This window comes from Perca flavescens, chromosome 14 (assembly GCF_004354835.1).
Source record: "Perca flavescens isolate YP-PL-M2 chromosome 14, PFLA_1.0, whole genome shotgun sequence".
NCBI classification, from domain to species: domain Eukaryota; kingdom Metazoa; phylum Chordata; class Actinopteri; order Perciformes; family Percidae; genus Perca; species Perca flavescens.
In genome coordinates, this window is record NC_041344.1 from 11261987 (window position 1) to 11282170 (window position 20184).

The 20184-nt window shown below is 42.4% G+C and overlaps 1 protein-coding gene across 1 annotated transcript; it reads right to left on the reverse strand.

Annotated features, from left to right (window-relative positions):
* Positions 1-2195: 2195 nt before the first annotated feature.
* Positions 2196-18822, reverse strand: tmem170b (transmembrane protein 170B). The gene is made up of 3 exons (XM_028598269.1): positions 18270-18822; positions 10578-10748; positions 2196-7175 (listed from the first exon to the last, which is right to left on the reverse strand). The coding sequence occupies exons 1-3, from the start codon at positions 18448-18450 to the stop codon at positions 7045-7047; spliced, it is 483 nt and encodes a 160-aa protein (XP_028454070.1). The 5' UTR covers positions 18451-18822; the 3' UTR covers positions 2196-7044.
* Positions 18823-20184: the final 1362 nt, after the last annotated feature.

Here is a 20184-nt window from a genome sequence, read left to right on the forward strand (position 1 = left end):
CGTTCCTCAAAGACTTGTGTCATGTGGATGCACCAACAGTGTGGTTGTCATCACTTAGAATTCCTCATGGGGGCGACAGAAACTACGCACTATATCTTTAACCTTTCTGCCCCTGACAAATAAGTGCATATCTGTACTACTTACAGTCAGTCAGTGTCAGGTAGGTGAATGTGAGGTAGCAAACACAGATAGGCCAGGCAGACAAGAAGAGTTCAGCTCCAGGACCAGGGCTCCAAATGACTGGAATGCCACAAAGCCACACTGACAATCTAACCAGGAATGACTGGAAAAGGGCTGGTTATATACTATATGGGGCTAATGAGGGAAAGTGGAAACAGGTGAGCAGGTGGATGAGAGAGTCTGGTAACTGGAACAGGTGGGAGAGTCTGAGGGCATCTGGTGGATGGATGGAGAATGGCAACGCAGAGGGCTCGGGAAGTGAGAACATTGCTGCAGGGAGGGACAGAGAGGCAGAGGTTGTGACACGATGGGTAAACAAACTCTTTTTGGGAAAATTAAGCATCAAATCTGCAAGAAAACACATAGATAAATAATTCTCATGTTGCAATGATTCAAGGTGATTTAGAGTTAGTTAAGAGCATAAACATTATTGTCTCTGCTGTAGGCCTACAGTTAATTTTTCACGTTTTACCAAACACTCATAAATAAAAAGCCACATTCCCTGGCCTCTTTTAAAACACGTCCTGCCCTCAGAGCAGCTCTTATCAGCTCTGCTCAGCCTTTTCTCTTCTATTGGTTATAAAACTGCTGTCCACATAGCTGCTGCTGCTGATGAGTGGAAACCAGGAGCACAGTCACAGGCTCTGTGCCATCAAATAATAAAATAACAAAAACCAAGGTGATAACAACTCAAGACCTTTGTCCCTTCAAATTCACAAGCATGCTGATTAAATTCCATCACAGTTATTCATAGCCCCCTTCCCTCCTCTCAGCATTATAAACATATCACATTAGACAACTGGCTCGACTGAGGCATGGCTATGTTAGTCTTAAAAAGCCTTAAAAAGTAGCCAGCGGTCAAATCCTTTCAAGCCAGGGAGGAAAGCACATCACACGGGTGGAATAGCAACAAAATGTCAAATCAGATATGAGAATTAAGCCTGGGTCTGAATTGTGTATTGTTCATTCATGGAGTCTTTGGTACAATCAAAATGTTTTAGGAGGTCCTGCCCCTGTCATTACAATCATGAAGCATCACGTACTGGAAGCTTTTTTTGGAATGATACCACCAAATGAAAACAGCCAACTTCCTTGGACAAAACACGTTTGCTTCTCTAAAAATGGTTGCTGCAGGAGAGCACGTACAGGAAAGTGAAGTGCCTGAGTGGCTCTCAGCTGTGCCAGGAGGGCCGATGATCTCAGTCTGACCCGGTGCCACCAGGAGACGAGCCACGAATGGAGATGATGCTTCTGACCCCGGGGACAATAGAAAAAGAGACACAGTGAATAATAATGCATTCACAAACTGGGCTTTGTGTGCCAGTTTGATGCTGCCTCTAATTGTTTTCATAAAGAGACAAACACAACAGTAACAGACACTAATGAGTATGATACTTTACATTCATAGTCAGGCAGTCAATTTGGAGTCAGGCCGGATGAAATCATTTGCAAATGTGCACTTTCTTGGGGGGATATTACTTGTTGAAAAGTCAAATACTTGAGTTTTCTGTTAAGTTATTCTTTTCTTTTAGGTTCGTTACCCAGAAAAAACTGTCAGAGAATATTAACTGTAACTTTGAGAATATAAAAACAAACACAATGTCAGTTTATGTTTATCAGAGACCATTATCAGCTCTAAGAGCAGACAAACGACTCCCGAATCAACACCTGTCAACTTTAAATAAATGAGCTCTAATAAACAATGGAAAATCTGCAGCATTCCTCATTTTAAGGCTGACTGAGGTCGCCACCACGATGGATTGAATCCACACCACACAGCAGATTTCCCAGCCTTTAGATGAACTATAGCTCTGAAAGAACTTAAATTACTGCAGAATGTGGAAATTTTGCTGAGTTTAACTAAATTGGGAGAACATTTTCTCTCCTCAGCTAATTAAGTATTTCATGTTTTGTCTAAGTAATGAGTGGAAAGAGGACAGTGATGGTAAAAGGTAAAGGGCACAGGATGATAATACAGATAAAGAATGTAAACACCTGAGCGTTTATACTGCAAAAGATTTTTAATTCAACTCGCTGTTGAGTATGTACAGGAGGAACAATTTGTACATAAATAGGCAATAGTTATAAATATCAGCGGTTTGGCTGGTACAAAATTTAAAAAAGAACATATTGTACATTATCTACAAGTGCCACTTTGGGTTTTTGTACAACATTGTCTCTTGTTGGATTGTCCATATAGTCCCATTCACACATTATCTGAGCTGCACTGCACATGCAATCACAGCGGGTACACAGCAAGTGTCCGGGGGGAAATATGTGGCATTTGGACAACAGGAGACTGAGGGGGCAGCTTTAGTTATAAGCCTATGAAAGAGACAGGATTATTGAGCTGGGCGTCTTGCTGCAGTGCGATGGCATTTTAAAAAGTCTAGAGGGGATTATTAGTTGCTGGGTGTCTCCTTAGATATTGCAGTACACAGTCACACAGCCACTTAGACGGCGGCTGAATCACAGAACCTGGAGCAGAATAAAACGCAGTAGTCATCATCAGAGCGATCATGGCACTGGGTGTGAATACTCCCAAAATCACCTTGAATACTATCCAGTGGTTTGTTTGTTGATATTGGCTCTTGGTTACACTATCCAGGTGAAGACTTGGTACACTATGGCTATATACAGCTCATGGATGTACAGTACACACAACTTATGTCCAGTCTGCCGGTTTCATCTGCAGTAATAGTCATTTCTAACACATCAAATAAAAAAGTTTTCCAACACATTTTGTAAGACATTGCCCAGTGAGCTGCTCCTCTGAACGCGGCGTCACTTACAATTAAGTCCTCACCCTTTCTGACGCTTTAGGGGTCCGCTAAAGAATGTGAACAACCCACTCTAAGGAAAGAAAATAAATTCTGTTATACTACTCACATGCCAACACCAAATACAGCAACAATACTCACATGTCTCCTATGAACCACACATACACACAAACATGCAGAAACTGCCCCACTATGACAGCAGGTGAGTCATCAGCAGCAACTCACATTTGGTCCCTGAAATTGAGCTAAAACATTCAAGCAGGTAGTATGAACAATATGTCGAGCATTCAGTGGATAAAAAGGAGGGGGGTTCTCAAATTTAACACTTACATTTTTGTGGGAGAAAATTAGGATAGAAAACATTTTTTTTTTGTCCGATGTCTGTATCAAAACACTGTGTAGCATTTTCATTATTCTTTAAAATCCACAATCATCTTTCAGGCATTCAGGCTGCCACTTCATTTCTGTGCAATATCGCCCTCTTGTGTGCTGAGCTGGTACCGAAGGTGAGCTGTGTCAATTACATAACTCATTTACCTTTAGAGCTACAAAACCACACAGCACACACACTTAACGACGCAAGCATCTTTTTTTCTTCTTTTCAAATTCATATAAACTGTGGTTTTATGAAGTTGTACCACAGGTCTGGGGGCCGAGCCAATGTGCAAATGTTTCTAAAACTGAATAAACAAAAACAAAAATCCGTGGCTATGATATCAATTAAATGACTGGCACAAAGATAATAAATAAAGCTAGAACGTCAGCGATACTTTGGCATTAGAATCTAACTCCTCTCACCCTGCTGCACAAAAGATAATCTGTTTGAATTTTGGGAGGATTTATGGGTTCACAAATGCATCAACATGATAAACCAGTTTGAGTAAATACAGTAGCTTCACGCACATTCTTCTTCTTTGATTATCAGTGTCTATTATCACTGATTTCTGTGAATAATAACAGTGTTTACTGGATTGGGTCACACCAGAGTGGTATCACCACACGCTGGGCTAAAACAAGGCAGTTCATTTCAGTGCAATATGCAAAGTTAAACTTAAGGAACATGGGTTGATAAACAAAACAAGAAAAAGAGGAAGCCATAGAAAAATGGCCGTCTGAGCAGCAGAATCGGTCTGACCTTCTCCAGGGAGGGATGGCTTTTCACGGGGGAATGTATGCTGTAGCAGTTCAGACAATGTTAGTAATGGATTCCATTGTTATTACAGAAAATCTGCACCAGGACTCACGGACGCAGAATATTTTGTTTGAAAATGTAAATCTCAAGCAGCAAAACAACCCCCATCTTTCTTAAAACCTGAATAAGAGGAACCTGATCTTACGCTAACCACACCCGAATCAAACCTGCTCAATGCAAACCCTTCCGAGGGCTCATCCAGGCCGTTCTGTATACTTTAAAGACATATTTCAACGCTTAATCTCTTTCTTGCTGAGAGTTTGACCCCATGAGCCTTATTTTTTTGAATGGCAAGAGACAAACAATTTTTTTGACCTAGATTGAATTGAGCCATGAAGTACACATATGTTTGTAAATTTAAAAGATAATTTTGCAAGTCAAGAAAGTCTTAGTTTGTCGTAGTACCACTTATTGTGTGTATTGTGTGAAAGCGCTCAGTGAAATACATATCTCGTCTCACACAATATACGTCAACTTTTTTGCTACTTGGCTTGCTCTAGCTAGCTAACTTAGCTAATAGCCTGTTCCGTTTACCTCAGAAACTCGGAAGCAGAAGCCGGGAATGATGTCACACCCAGTTCAACGCGTTCCATTTACAAGTCAGATTTTCAGTGTTTTCATTAGCTCTATCCAGGTTAGCCATGTTAGCAATACCACTTTCTAACAACGCATTGCGCTGTTTTTTTGTGCACACAAACAGCGTAACAACATATAGATAGAACCACAGATACAATATGGACAGAATTGTGTGTACGACTGTTTCGTGAGACACAAATGACACAGAAGTGCTTATAACTGTCTGTTACTACAGCTTTCACAATACTATAAGTTATATTCAAGTTATATTCTACAACACATAACGTTGTCTACCTGATGTGTTTTTATCTGCCAAGAAACAAAAGAACGAGCAAGACCTGTTGCTTATGTAAGTAACGTGACTTTGGGGTGAGTAGTCTTTCTAATTATGTATTTTCACAGTATTATACTTCAACAGTTTTACGACAAACTGAAACTTTCTTGACTTGAAAAATGATCTTTAAATTGATGAACATCATGTGTGTAATTCATTGCTCCATTCAAACGGGATCAATTAAATATTTGTCTCTCGTCATTCACTACTGTACATATTTATTTTCCGAAATAAGGTCCCATGGGGGTCCACCGGAAAGGGGAGGGACTTTGCCTCTCTATGTGGTGACTATTTCTTGGCTTGGAACAACTGCTCTCGACTCCATGTTCCAAGTTTTTGCTTCAAGCAAAGACAAAATCAGGCACATAACCCCCGTAAAACTGCAAATTGTTGTATTTAAAGAGCCCCTATTATGCTTTTTGGATTTTCCCATCTTTTAGTATGCTGTATAGTTTTTTTGTGAATGTAGTAGATGTATAAAGTAAAAAAACAACAACATTTCACTCCAAATGGAGCTTTCTCTCCCACAGACAACACCTTTTCTCAACTGCCTAAAAATGATCTCGCCCACATTCCTGACTGAAATTCCTCAATTAGTGATCTCATTGATTGAGAATGCCAGCCCAGTTTTTCATATGTGCTACCCACTGGTGCTGCCTGAGCAAGCACAGCCTGCCCAGTGGCTTTTTTTGAATTTGGTTACCAATCACAACAGGGGCCAGTTGACCAATCAGAGCAGACTGGGTTTTTCAGGAAGGTGGGCTAATAGCTCAGACATACTGTTTCAGGTGGAGGAGCTGCAGCAATAGGCAGTATGAGAAACATAATATTTTTTTTGAACATCAAAGCATGTAAACAGAAGACCCTAAGAGTACAAATATGATGCGGAAAAGGAGTATAATAGTTTTTTTTTTAAACTAAACAAGCTAACTTGGTAATGATTAAGCTTTAGAGTTGCTGGTAGGTAGATTTTGTTAACTTTGGACAGAGCCAGGCTAGCTGTTTCCTCCTGTTTCCAGTCTTTATGCTAAGCTAAGATAGCCACCTGCGGACTGTAGCTTCATATTTACCATACAGACGGGAGAGTGGCATGTCCTTATGTATCTCTCAGCAAGAAAGCGAATGAGCATATTTCCCTATGTGTCAAAACATGCCCTTAACTCCTTTAACTTTAATCGGAGTTCTCGTTGGCACACAATGAAAATATATTTTAAACCAAACGTAGCGGCGATGCTGGTTTTCTCCTCCTCGTCTACTGATTTCACACCCTGTTAGGCAAACAGCATCTCAAACATTTACAAAGTGCAAAATTCAAAGCTGCATGTTGCTCGTGAGTTGGATGGTGCAGCTTTAAAACCAGTTAAGGGCAAGGACTGATCATGATAAACCGTACGTGAAGACCGGTGAGGCTGATGTTTAATACTGAAGAAAAAATGTTGTGTCACTCCCTAAACACCTCGCATTGCTCATATTTAGTTCTCCCACTGATCACCGAAGGAGATCATCAGATCGTCCTTACAAGTCGTCACTCTGCTTTAAAAAACAAAAACAAAAAAAAGAAAAGGTTTCCCTTCCCCTCCGCCCACAAGTGCAACAGAAAGCCTTAAAGAGTCAGGGGCCATAAAAGGCATCTGGATGTCCCAGAGAAGGCTGTTGGCATATAGAAGTGATGTAACTCTGGAAACACCCGAAAACATGGCTTTCAAGCCAACAAGATAAGGATTGGGCCGTCTCCGCCTGGTGCTGCTCTCTGACATGAAGACAACCGGCCTGCATCGACTTCCCTCTGAATTGCAGTGTGATTGTGGCAGTAACAGAGCAGAGACACCGGGGGGCGCTGTCTCCTGCATCCAGCCCCAAAGGTCCAGAGCATCTCTGCCTCGTCTCCTTAAACAAACCCAGCCGCCGAGAAATCTCGGACTGGCTTGATTCATTTGCTCTTGTCTCAGCGTCTGTGCGTCTACTCGTCGAGGGGTTTCGCTTCACAGAGTGGCGAGGACGCGTGAGAAGGATATGATGATGGAGAGGGCGGTCTGGCCCACGCCCAACACCAGAGCCTCCAGCGGTGCCATGTCCTTCCCTGCCACGCGGTACACCCCCGCCACCGCAGCGCCTGGGGGGGAGAAACACATCACCAGTGTTAATACACACAGTGAGTAAACAGAAACACAAACACAGCTGACTGTCACGGCCTGTCACCATTACTGCGGATTGTCCATTCACAATGAGGACAAACACATCCGTCCTCATCCTTTCAACGTCCCGCCGGGAGTCAAGTATTCTGCACAAAAATCTGTTTTTTTGTGTGTGAATATTTACTAAAAGATGGTTAAAGCGTTCATGTGACCACATTCAATTCACAGCCACATACTGTGTTCAAGCTTAGCCTCACAATATGCTGTTTGGGCCATCGTCATGGAAACAGACAGTGACAAGTGGAACTTTTTATGAATTTAATACCAGGACAAAAACAGAGAGACCTGACTTTGGTCCAAAATTTAACAAACGGAGGGATTAAGTTAGATTCAAAAGCCTTACAGTTATTTATATTATGAGCAATTTTAGTTAAAACTGGTTGGATTATTTCTGTCTGTGTTTTTTTGTCTGGGCTTTTGAAGCTGGATTTAGGAATATTTAAAGCAAACAGTGTCCAAGTTGTAATCTGTTTCATTGTGTTATTTTTTCAGTTATCTCCTGTTTCTTTGTCAAATATATGTAAGAAGAAATCAAATTCACTCTCTTTTCTATTCTACAAATATAGGCCTAAAAAAGCCATCGCAGACCTCTCTAAATTAACCTATATAATCCATTACACTCACAAATTTGCCGCATAATGAAAACAGTCTAACCGTAACTTTTAAAATCACAATGCGACAGCAATTATTATAGGTTTCTTTACTTGTGTTACCACTGTGTCAATAAAATCTGATCAAAACACACCCGCACAGATTATCGGAAACCAAGTGCCTGGGGGCTTTAAAGGTTGATGTTTTCTCTCCCTAACACTACATGACCTTTCCTTTCCTTCTGCTTGGCTGCTGCTTTTGCTCTGCCAAACTTTGACTTTAAGCCAGGCTGGTGTACACATGGAGGGTGAGACTGAGGGGTGTGTGTGTGTGCTCACAGTCAATAGTCTGCTCTCCCTGATTGCTACACATTAATAATAAAATGTCTTTCTATTTTAGGGGCCAGCTTGCATCTATGATGAAGAGTGATTCACACAGTTGAGCCCTGAAGAGCATCTGCCCTACGCTCAGATAGATTCTGGTCTATTTACACATCCTGTGATAACATGGAATGTAATAAAATACAAAGGAAGGCTTAAATAATATCTGGTGCTCTCGTAACAGGTAAAACAAACTGTGGAGTGCATTCAGATAAACAAATACAAATAAAAAGGTGACTGGAAAGCAGCAAAATACAGGGTAAAGCTAGGACTGGGATACAATTGTAATTAAAATCTAACCAAATGAAATTTTGTCAAATAAAATTTTTTTTTTTGTATTTCATTTGTAAAGTCAGGGGCCTCACCTAGCCTTGGCAAAGACAAATTTGATAGAGCAGAGGCCGAATCTATATCCTGACTTTTACTCCCTAGTTTGGTTTAAGGTCCATAAATGATGCATTCTAAAATTCCCATAATTGGGGCTTATCTTGCACCCGGCGCAGCGCAAAGCCCGACGCAAGTGTCTTTGCTAGTTTAAGACCGACGCAGTTGTCAATTTCTTGTCCAGCGCCCATGTCATTTAAATGAAAATCTGTGCGCCCCTTACTCCTAATTTCCACTGGTTGCGGAACGGCTGCAGAACGGCTCCGCTGTGGAACGGCCCCGTGCTCCGCCGTCCATCAATACCCACCGGGGCCGGATTTGTTGCAGAACGGCTGCGGCCATGACTGACAGCTGAAGTCACGAGGACCCACGAGATCTCGTGAATTCACGTAGAGTAGAACCATAGACTGTTAAGTCTATGATTAGAACCACAAAACCAACAACAGTTTGTTTCCATCCAGAGGAGTAGAGGGGAAACGACTCTCTGCTGTTTTCAAGGTGTAGTGCAGGGAAATATGATCTGCCGTGAGCACGGTGTATTTTATTTAGAAAATTAACCAGATGTTTATTTTGTTTCTGTGCTCGACTTCCTGTCCCGCACAATCTGAATTGTGCTGAATTGCTGCGGAGCTCTCCGGCGTCCGGCAAAAGTAGAAGCTCTGCGTATCTGCTGCGGAGGGCTGTGGACTGACGGAGCTGGGACGCAGTCGGAACGCAGCCGTTCTGCAGTCAGTGGAAATACACACATCGACTTTAACGGAAACCTAATGACTCCGCCGCCGTTCCGCAACCGGTGGAAATTGCCAGTTACAGGGAGGTGTGTTGAGGTGCATTCTTGGCATATTGCTATCATGAGGCAGCGGAAAGTGACCGGGCCATTGACCAACAAAAACCTGGTTTAAAGTCAATAACGCAGCATTTCATTGTTATTTTAACAGCATTAATAAAATGCGCCTAGGCTCGCGCACAGGGCGCGCACACGATGCTTGTTACACACACAGGGACGCACAGCAGCACACAAACTAGCAATAGACTAAAAAATTTAAATATTACAATGTGAAATAGTATTATAATATGATCTGCTCACGCACAAGCAGATCAGTTTCTTCTCCTGAAAATGTTTCCTTCCTGCTTAGCAAATCCGCCATCATAATAGCAATGGCCCAAGGTACAAACGTGGCGCACGGACCCTGTTTTCTGCTGTTAAACTAGCAAAAGTGGATTCGTACACGTCCTAAACGTACCTGCGCCAGGCGCTTCACGCCGTGCGCTTAGATCGTTAAAATAGGGCCCTACGGCATCTTGTTGTCAGACTATCCCTGCCTTGTAGATGCCCACATTTTTCTACAATCACAGTGCGCAGCATGACCAGAAAACTGATCTCAATGTGTAAAATCGCTGGCGTGCCCCTTTAAGGCCCCTGTCATTTCAGTTTATATTATGATTGTGTGGTACATTAAGTATTAATAGAAATTAATTAAATTACCACAAATGAATTTGTCAGGGCCCCTGGGGGCGTTTGGGCCCACTTTGTAATCCAGCCTTGCAGGTATCATGGTGGCATTAGTTTCTAAACATTTCTCAGCCCTAATGTAATGTTGTGACAGTTTAAATACTGAGGCTACATTTCTGCACTTGTTCAGTCATTATTTTTCTTGGGTGTACATACTTTGTAAATGCCCCAATAGCCACCCTTACTTTATTATCACATTTTTCTAAATCAAGATATTGAATTTGGCCAAGAACAATGATATATTTGATTTTTACCCAGACATAGTTGAAGCTTCCTGTGCTACATAAACAAAAAGAAAGGTAAACATGTAAACAGTCTGAAATCTCTCTGTCATCTCCCGGCTTCTTCTGGCTGACTGGATGCTGAACGCTGTGGAGGTCAGTCTAAAAAAAGGATTAACAAAAAAAAAAAAAAAAAAAAAAAAAAAAATGGTAGAGAATAACTGGACCTACTGGTGATGACGCCTCCGGAGAGGGAGGCCAGGAAACCCACGCTGACCAGCACCAGGGTGATGAGGCGGCCCCTCTTGTGGCGCTGCAGCATGACCAACATGAGCAGCCCCACCGCCCCGTAGACAAAGAGGGAGGAGAAGAGACACCACAGGAACACCCAGTACCACATCTCTGACAGGGGGGACACAAAACACATCAGATACAGCCTGAAAACATACAAGTACAATAAGGAAAATGTGTGTTTTCCAAAGATTTCTGACTGAACAGATGAGCGATTTGATAGCTTAGATTCAGAAGTCCATCAGAGATATATTTAAACTTCAAGAAATGCTGAAATGATCAGTCAAATAACAGTAATGTAACTAAGTCCATTTACTAAAGTACTGTAAGTACTGTACTGACGTACTATTTTGAGGTACATTACATTTTATGCTATACTTCTATTCCACTACAAAAGAAAAGTCTGTGTTACAAACTGCAGCTGTGGATTTTTAAGATGTGGAAATTAGCCAGGATTGAAGATTCTATTCAAAGTTGCATTAGGGGAAATGTAGGATCCAGTTCTTGCAAAGCCCATATTAGGGACTAAAAGTCAGGATATCCTGACCTCTGCTGCTGAGATTTTGACCACCCTATCCAATCGGTCTCTCTCACAAGTCCCCCAACTTTATGGCAAGTGCAACAGTAAATTACTGCATTGCCCCTTTAAAGGCTCTGACACACCAACCCGACGGCCGACCGTCGGCAGAAAAGGCAGTCGGGCTGATCATTCGGCTCCCGTCAGTCCAAAAATCTCCTCCCACTCGCCATTTCTGGTAAGTGTTTTAACATAAGTGCACTGATTCGCTAGTCAAGGGCTAACACTCCACCAATCAGATTGGTCATTGAGTCCGACCAGTGGTGGAATGTAACGAAGTACAAATACTTACGTTACTGTACTTAAGTACATTTTTCACGTATCTGTACTTTACTTCAATCAATAATGCATACTTTTGACTTTTACTTCGTTACATTTTGCAGCAATTATCTATGCTTTCTACTCCACTACATTTCTACAACGTTCCGTTACATTTTCGTTACATTTTCTGATCAGTTTTCCCCCCTGCCAAAAGGTCCTCCTGACGTCACACGTTTGCAGTCCGCAGGGAAGCCTTCAGCAGCGGCCGTCCAGCTCCTGGTATCGCTCGCAATATTACGAGTCCCACGCTAAGACCCGCCCTTCAATAGCATTTATTGGCCAGGTGCGTACTGCTCCCGGTACTACCGCTGCTCCCGGTACTGCTGCTGCCTGTGGCTGCTGCTCCTGATACTTTGCTTGGTCATATGTGAAGCATCCGTTCACGTAGGGTTAATATACAAGCCGTATATTTATCTTAAAAACACTCCTGGTCCTCCTGTGCTGTGAAGTCACGTAGCCTACTTGTTGTCCAAGCCCATGTGTTCTCGCTAGATAAATGTGTGCAGCATTCACTGTCCCGTGGGAAATAATGCAAAGTCGAGCTTCATGCAGATCACCCTGATAGATTTGACCAGAATTGTAAGTCAGAATGTAAACTGGGCCACAGATGGTAAGCACAATTACATTAACCTAAAACTAACTTAATAAAAATGCCACGGCCCATACTGTTTTTATTTTTTATTATTAGAATATAGACATTACTTTTAATACTTAAAGTACATTAAAAATCAGATACTTTTTACTTTTACTTAAGTAGGGTTGTCATCATTGTACTTCTACTTTTACTAAAGTAAATATGTCTCTGGTTATTTGTACTTTTACTTAAGTACTGAGATTCAGTACTTCCTCCACCACTGAGTCTGACTGCCCACCGTTGGCCGATTCAACAAGTCAAATCGGCCCAAATTAAAGCCAAAGGCTCCTGAGACTGACGACGGCACGGAACACACCAAACAGACTCGAGTCACCGACCTCGCCAGACTGTCCGACAGCCGATAATCGGGTTGGTGTGTCAGAGCCTTAAGGAAAACTGGAGAGAAAATTAATGATCCTGAAGGTTATTCTTTACATTAAAGAATAGGATAAATATTCCTACCCTGGATAGGTAAAGATAAAACGTCCTTGTCATGCAAATTCAAACATGTCTTTGCTCAGAAAGAATGCTATCCTTCTGAGTAGGCCACTGGGAGATTTCCTGATGCAATTTTACAGATTTACACATAACAGACCTTGTTTGAGAGCATATTGCATCTACGGTACAGATCAACATGCACAGATACAGATTCTCTTGGAGCTGCACACGTCTGTGAGGGAGGATTTCAATTTACAGCCGCCACAATCTAAGTCAGGGCTTATCGAGGAGGCAGCCGACCATGGTAATGGACCTGAGGTCGTGATGTATAAAACCGCTCTGAGTGAGATTTCACATGAGCTGCAGGGAGCTAGACATTACGCAGTAAATGGAAAATCTCGTCAGAAACAATAGCTCACAGTTGCCTTTTGTGAACGTATTCAGCTGGACTGTAGATGAACAATTCCACATTTGCACTGCTTGTTCAGTAGCAAAATTTAAAAATGATGACTTTATCCTATTCCCGAACTGCCAACAATCACCTAATCATGCACCGAGCTCCAAACACAAGTGTTATTGCTGAGAAAACATATCACTGTGCTACCTTAATAACTGATTTCTTAAGAAAATCTGTTTAGGAGCTTGACCAAATCAGAAGTCATGCCCAGACAAAATCTCTCTCATCCTCTTCCTTCTCGTACCTCTTTCTTTCTTTCTTTCTTTCTTTCTTTCTTTCTTTCTTTCTTTATATTTAACAAACAGGCTTTACATAAAGATCCCTGGCCTAATTGCACTTCGCCAGCAAGGGGCCTCACTTTGAACCACTGGCACTGTGGGAGCAAGGACAAGCCAGCTGGCCATAGATTATTCTAGAAGAAAAGATGTCGACATAAGAAGAATGACCAATCCAGAGGACAGGAATGTTGTGTAAAAAGCACCAAGCCTTTCTTGTTTGGATAACAGGATATTAACAGGAAATGTGACATTGTTGTGTGGTGTATACATCCGAAGACCCAAATCTATTACAAAGTATTTTTCCAGCCCAGAGGGAGCTCTGTAGCATAGCCATCTAACCTAGTTATTCCACAGTCGACTGAGTGCCTAAATCTATTTATTGATCCGGTAATCAGCTGTCGAGCTGGGCGGAGAGAGACGTGACAGCACAGTATCACAACGGTTCTTTGTCCGGCATGACTGGGCCCGACAGATCACGCTGCTGCATCACTGCCGTCTTTCTACAGCCATCGCCTTCCATCGAAGCAGGAGAGGAGGGAGATGTCTGTGACGAGACAGGGGATATACGTGTCAGAGAGATGCTTCTTTCCATTCTGGTAATTATGCTTCCTCCCATCCTCCGCTCCTCCATTCTCCGGCCCGTGACCTGGAAATCGATTGAGGTCCGCCATCATCAAGGATGTCCCAATCGTTTAAATGTGTCTCGAAAGAAACGAGGAAAGAGGAGTCTCCCAAACTAGCTGGTGCAACATTCAGGTCATATCGTTCAGAGCGTGAGTATAAGCAGCCGAGTGGGAAATACTGTTCACGTCAGCCTCCGACTTGTAAACTCGAGTCGGACATATCAGGAATTTCTTAAACCCTAGCGATATCTCCCACTTGGTGAAAGGAACTACAGAGGGGTCAACAAACAAAGCAGTTACACTAAAACAAAATCCAATATTAACACTTTTAACATAGTTTGCTTGTATCTGGTTTCACTTGTTAACAAACTGCTACAAATATGTTACACTGAGCCACGTGGGAACAATGAAAAGTACTCAGAGAGATCCAATCTGCTCCATTAGGATTTCCTCATCAGGTCCCGGTTGTACAGGCCGCGAAGCGGGGCATCTGTCGCCCAACTTAAGCCTCAACGGATTAACACAATGCTCGACACAGGAGCAATGTAGAGGCACAGGAAGCAAGCCGTGTCCCACAAACCCCAACTCTGTCATGTCTCGTGTCCAGCACCACCGGCACCCTGAGCATTGACTTAAGTGCAATATTAAGATACTTGTTTACTTGACTTTATTCATTTTATGCTACTCATATATATATATACGCCGCTTTATTCCAAAGACAAATATTGTACTTTTTACTGCAAAACATTTAACTGACAGCTATAGCTACTACATATGTTTCAAAATAAGATTTCACATAGATACACATATGATCAGCTTATAAATAGCATTGTCAAAGAATAAACCAGTGATTCCCAATGTTTTTGGATTCTGACCCTTGGCAGGCAGGTTTTAGTTTATGAGTTGTGAGCAGTTCCACCATTGAGCGATTTACTCTCTAAACTTCTCAGGTGGTTAGATTTAAATTCAGTTTGAAGCTCAAAGAGGTTGAATTAAAGATAGGACTGGATTCCAAAAATGAAAATCGCCTTTCCTCCCCCAATAATCATCTTACGGCCCCTCAGATTCATCTTGTGACTCTTTAGAGAAGACCCAACGACCCAAATTATGATATTGGTACTTTTACTTAAGTAAGCGATCTGAATACTTCCTCCACTATTGCTGAGCACAACCCTTGATGGGCGGGGTCTTACACTGACACCAACTGACAGTAAAATCTGTCTTTGGTGGATAAATTTGTTAGCAGTGACCTGCCATAGTGGCCGCTATAACATTTAAAACGTTTAAATAGTTGAAGGGAATTCCTGTTACACTTCTTGATGAATTACAAGCTTGATGTGATCACGATTTAAATGAACAACTAGAGAGAGAAAGGGTGAAATGGGGTGAAATGTTTCAAACATGGCTCGTTATTTACTCCGGCTGATAAAATTACTCTTGGCAGGTCATTTTTTTCAGTTTAGCAGATGCTGGAAGCTGAGCTGAACATTTAATTTCAGGGGACAGCGGTGCAGGTGGTTACAGCTACAAAACAGCACCTATGGGGTGAGAGATGTGCTCGTGCTGTGTCATGTTCAGAGATACTAAAACAGTCATGGCACAGCATTAACTTCTACTAATCCTCAAATACAGAACGAGGTCTTTGTCCACACGGCAGCTTTAGAGCTCGCCTGTCAAAAGTGAAGCATAAAAAAAAAGCAGGGGATGATGTTTTTTGGTCGCTTAATAAGAGGTCAGAGTTGCTGCATGAGCACACAGGCCGCTGCAGAACATGAACAAGTGGAAGTGGCAGGACTGCTGGAGTTCATCCATCAGGAGGAAGAATGATGGATTTGTCCCGGTACAGGGAGACGGAGAGAGATGAGATGTGGCCGGCTGGTAGTGATGAAGCTAAACACTGCACAGTGAATCCAGTATAGTCCCAGCTCAAGACAAAAGGTTTGCAGTCAGGGTCCCACAGTTTTGGACCTCCTTGCTTGAAAGTCTGAGGCTTACAGAATCACGTCTTTTAAATCACTTTTTTAAAAAGCCTCTTATTAATGTTAGCCCAATGTTTGTTTATTTTACAGATTTTATTTTATTTCATTCTCTTCACTTTTGTTTGCTGGACTGCATTTATTTGTTCTGCTGTAATGTTTTTCCTGTGTAAGCCACTTTGTAGCCGTTTAATATCCTAAATATCCTGCTGACCCTAAATTTACTCTTATCCAATCAAGCTTTTTAATAAATTAATAAATACAAATTGGGGGCAGCTTCATAAGCTGTCAGCACGACTCGCCTCAATTACGAGAAAACATATTTTTGGGGATTTATGCGTCTTCTGCTTGAAAATATTTCCAATAAAAACTGTTCACAGTGAGGACTACGGATTATCCAACGTGACAGGGAAATTATCTCTGGAAAGACAGAGAGTTTGAACTATTTTATTGTAATTTTTCTTAACACAGTTGCATTCACCTGCACTAAACATCTCAGATTGATATTTTAAAACCTGGGAACATTTCAGCATGTTATCTAGCCATGTAGATGTTTTTCATAACTTGGGTGAACCAACCGATTGAAAGTTGTCTTTATAGAAACATAAAGCTTGCAAATAAAAGTCTGTTTTCTACACAATACTGTAGTTCATATTTGCAAGCCATAAAGCAAACTATGTTCCTTTTATGGTTTGCTGAAGTGAAACTGCTGCAAGCACACAAATCATAAACAGGAAATCCAATTGTGTAAGCAACTCCCTGGGGCCTCAAAGAAAGGGTAAAGGGGTTGACATGTATCAAAAGTTTACATCTGCTTAAGGAGTGCATTGCTCTTGAATGTTTAGGGCTCACGCACTCCCTCTCCCTGTCGTCACCTCATGTATCAGGAGGTCGTTTTTCACCTGGTTGGTGATTCGGGGTTGAGGGGGAATTAGGTGGCAGTTTTGTGCACCAGCTGCTCACTGAAGTCCAACTCCTCACAGCTTTTCTATTCGCTGCTGCAACTCTGCTCCCGCAAACTTCTACATGCGCTGCGGCTTCCTGCTGAGTAAGCATCATTAACTACCTTCTTTTTTTCAATCTTGCTTGATGTGTTTCTCAACACAGGATGTCAGCTGCATTTCATAAGATGGGTCTGTGCCAAGTCGTCTATGACCACATGTCCGCCTCCGCTTCATCCTCCCTCTGCAGGGAGGAACTCAAGAATGTCTATAAGCTTGTGTTTATGAGACAGAGCAGCACTGCTGTTCCTGTATACATTGCGCCTTTTCCCCTTCATACATTTTAGCGGTGAGAAAATAATAAAAAAAAAATCTCGTGAACAGATGGCGGCGGCAATTTTGTTCTTGCTGAGGAAGTTCGGCCTGCCTGTAGAGGAAGAGATAAAATGCCTACATACTGCTTTTCTTGTTCCTACTTTCTTTTTTTACTTCATGTGGACTTGACTGTGACTGTGTTTCAACGCCACAGACTGTCTCTCTCGAAGCTCCTTAACATAGATCCTTAAGAAAAGGTGTGGATCATCATCTTTACCTGAGAAAGAATATCTGTTGTAGAAACACTGTCAATCGTGTGTCCATGTGAAAATCAGCCTGCAGGATTTTTTCCTTTTTGTGTTGTAGGCCTACATCGTTGCTGACAGCAACTCTGAAGGATCCCCTTACTATGCTGTCATCTGCACCATGATGCTCCAACCATAGTAGCAGTTTATTAATACCCATACATTAAAGCTTTTATCGCCTGACCCTACCATTCAAAAGCACATTGAAAAAAGCATTTTAACTCGACCTCACTATTTCTGAAGTCCAGACCATCCCAGACAGATGCCCAGAGTTGATGATGCTTCCTCTTATTGCCCCTTGATTACTGGACTGCAAGACAAAGGGAGGAGGACAAGGGAGGGAGGGAGGGAGGAGGGCTACACTTCATTTACTACACAGTGAAGGCGTATTCACGCAGCAGAAAGATTAATTAGCCGCATGGTGTGATTACTTTCATGTCATCCACTGACTCCGCACGCGTGGACAGAGGAGTGGCATTTTTATTGTGGCCCGGCCGGCATTCGCTATAGCTGTGGAGAGGGCTGAGGTGGTACAGATGCAATCCCCCCCCCCTTTCACGGGAACAGCTGGCTATGCCTTTTCTGCTCACTAAGCATGTGAGGTGAAAATGTCAAACATGTAGGATTACTCTGCTTTAAATGGACGCGCTAAAATGCCGGCATAGGAGACACAACTGTACAGTAACGTTACACACTGATGGTAAAGACTTGTGCGTAAACAGCTGAACACATGAAAACAGAAATACAGCACCTTTCATTCCGCATACCTGTGAAGTGCTGCAGCGTCGTGCCTTGCACCCAAAGGCTCAGCACTTGCTGCACCGACAGATTAACAGAATAATCCCTGTTTGTTGTCATGTTTCTGCCGCCGCCGCCGCTACCGCTGCCTCCGCCCGGGTTCGCACTCCTCTTTATCGAATAGCTGTACTTGGCTTTAGACGAAGGCATGGAGGAGACCGGGGTGGCATGGGATGAGGCGGCTCTCCCCGGAGCGGCTCGCCTCTACCGGTGCCTCTGCTTCGGCTTGACGTCCGTCTCCGCTCCGGGAAGGGAAGAGCCGCTGGCTGGTCGGTTCATCCTCGATGGTATAGGTGTGGAGGCCATGATGGGGATGGCAGCGGGAGCGCAGGCAGGCGGACGGGCGGTCAGCTCGTCCTACATCGGCTAGCCCGGCTACATAACCCTTAAAGGGCCAGTCGCCTGCTTTGTAAAGGGGTGGCTACCGTTTACGTTGACACATCTTCGGTTTACTGACGTCGCTTCATGAATGGGGAACAAAAGAGAGGACAGGGGCGTTTGCGCAGAAATGTGCGTAACGTTAGTCGCTTGGATAGCGGTAGAATGTCACGTAGCAACGTAATCACGGTACATTGATTACCCATAGGCTATTAATCAAATAGCTACTAATTATCTTTATAGGCCTACACGTGGTTGTTACTAGCTAAAAATAACATCTTCATTTATTTGATTCCTTTACCCTATGTTTTTACCCATAGACTGTATAAAGTATATGTTTCTATGGTTTTACTTCAACAGTTAGCTAGCTAGCTAGCTGGTGATCAGCCAAACAAAGTGGTTGCTAAGCGACAGACAAGAAACTATGCATGGCTAATTTATTTGCACAGGTGGCACGCTTTTCCAACAGAAATCAAAACTGAGGACCACAACCGTGGGCTACGTACATATGAGGCTATATGTGTGTGTACATAAATATATATGTAGGTAATGTGTGTTTATTGATTTGTCATTTCAAAAAATTCCACACCAAAATCAAATGACGTGAAGTGCCAGCTACTAGGGCGTTGCCCATGAGGACGAATGGATGCAGGAGCTATCCGTGGTGCTGATTGGTTCACCCCAAAACGCCTGATATAATAATAAATAATATGATAGGATGGATCTGAGCAAGGCACAGAGGAATGGTGATTCTTAGTTGCAGGTTTTAGGGGGGAAATACTAAACATGGCCAAAGGTTTCAATTGAAGAATAATAAACCTAGATGTTTAACTAAATCCAACATTTTAAGATGGACTACAGTAAACCTCACAGAGCACCTAGCCTACCTCAAATAACAGTGATAATTGACTTGCTGTGTCAGCCCCAGTAGGGTTTAGACAGAATCTAAAACAGATAAAAGCTATTTTAGTGTGAAGCTTTACACTTATGTGACATCTTTTTCTCACATGGTTGAGTGTCAGAAGGAAATATGAAAAGTTGCATGTGTGAAGGCAGGGAGGGAACCTGAGTGTTATGTAGACACTGAATGTTCTGGAACATTTCTCTGAGGGGTTCAGTATTTTAAGAAGTGTCCCAGTTCAGAAGTATGAGGGCGAAGAAACGTCTGACATTTGACATCTTTTGCGTCTGTAGAATTTTCACTAAATGCAAAGGTTAACAAAGTGGGTTTTAATAAGCTGCTGGATCATACGGGAATTTATGCACACTCACATCTCCCTATAAATTCAGCTAAGAGAGACAATACCATATATATTTTTCTTACATGCCAGACAGCCATTATTCTCCATCTTCATTTTAGTTTTGCATATATTATATGAAGAGTTAATTTGCAAAATAAGGCCATTCTTGAAATGAATAAACCAACACCAGGTTGATTGATATTCCCTGGAGGGCAAAAACAAAAAAGCAAAACAGGGAAATAAAGAAAGAAGTGGAGATATGTGT

What these genes read in the sequence shown, in the direction of transcription:
- tmem170b (XM_028598269.1), bottom strand. Translation starts at nt 18,450, where the DNA reads ATGCCTTCGTCTAAAGCCAAGTACAGCTATTCGATAAAGAGGAGTGCG. An exon ending in GACGCTGCAGCACTTCACAG is followed by an intron (nt 10,749 to 18,269) that starts GTATGCGGAATG and finishes CCCCCCTGTCAG; the next exon opens with AGATGTGGTACTGGGTGTTC. An exon ending in CTCCGGAGGCGTCATCACCA is followed by an intron (nt 7,176 to 10,577) that starts GTAGGTCCAGTT and finishes TCTCCCCCCCAG; the next exon opens with GCGCTGCGGTGGCGGGGGTG.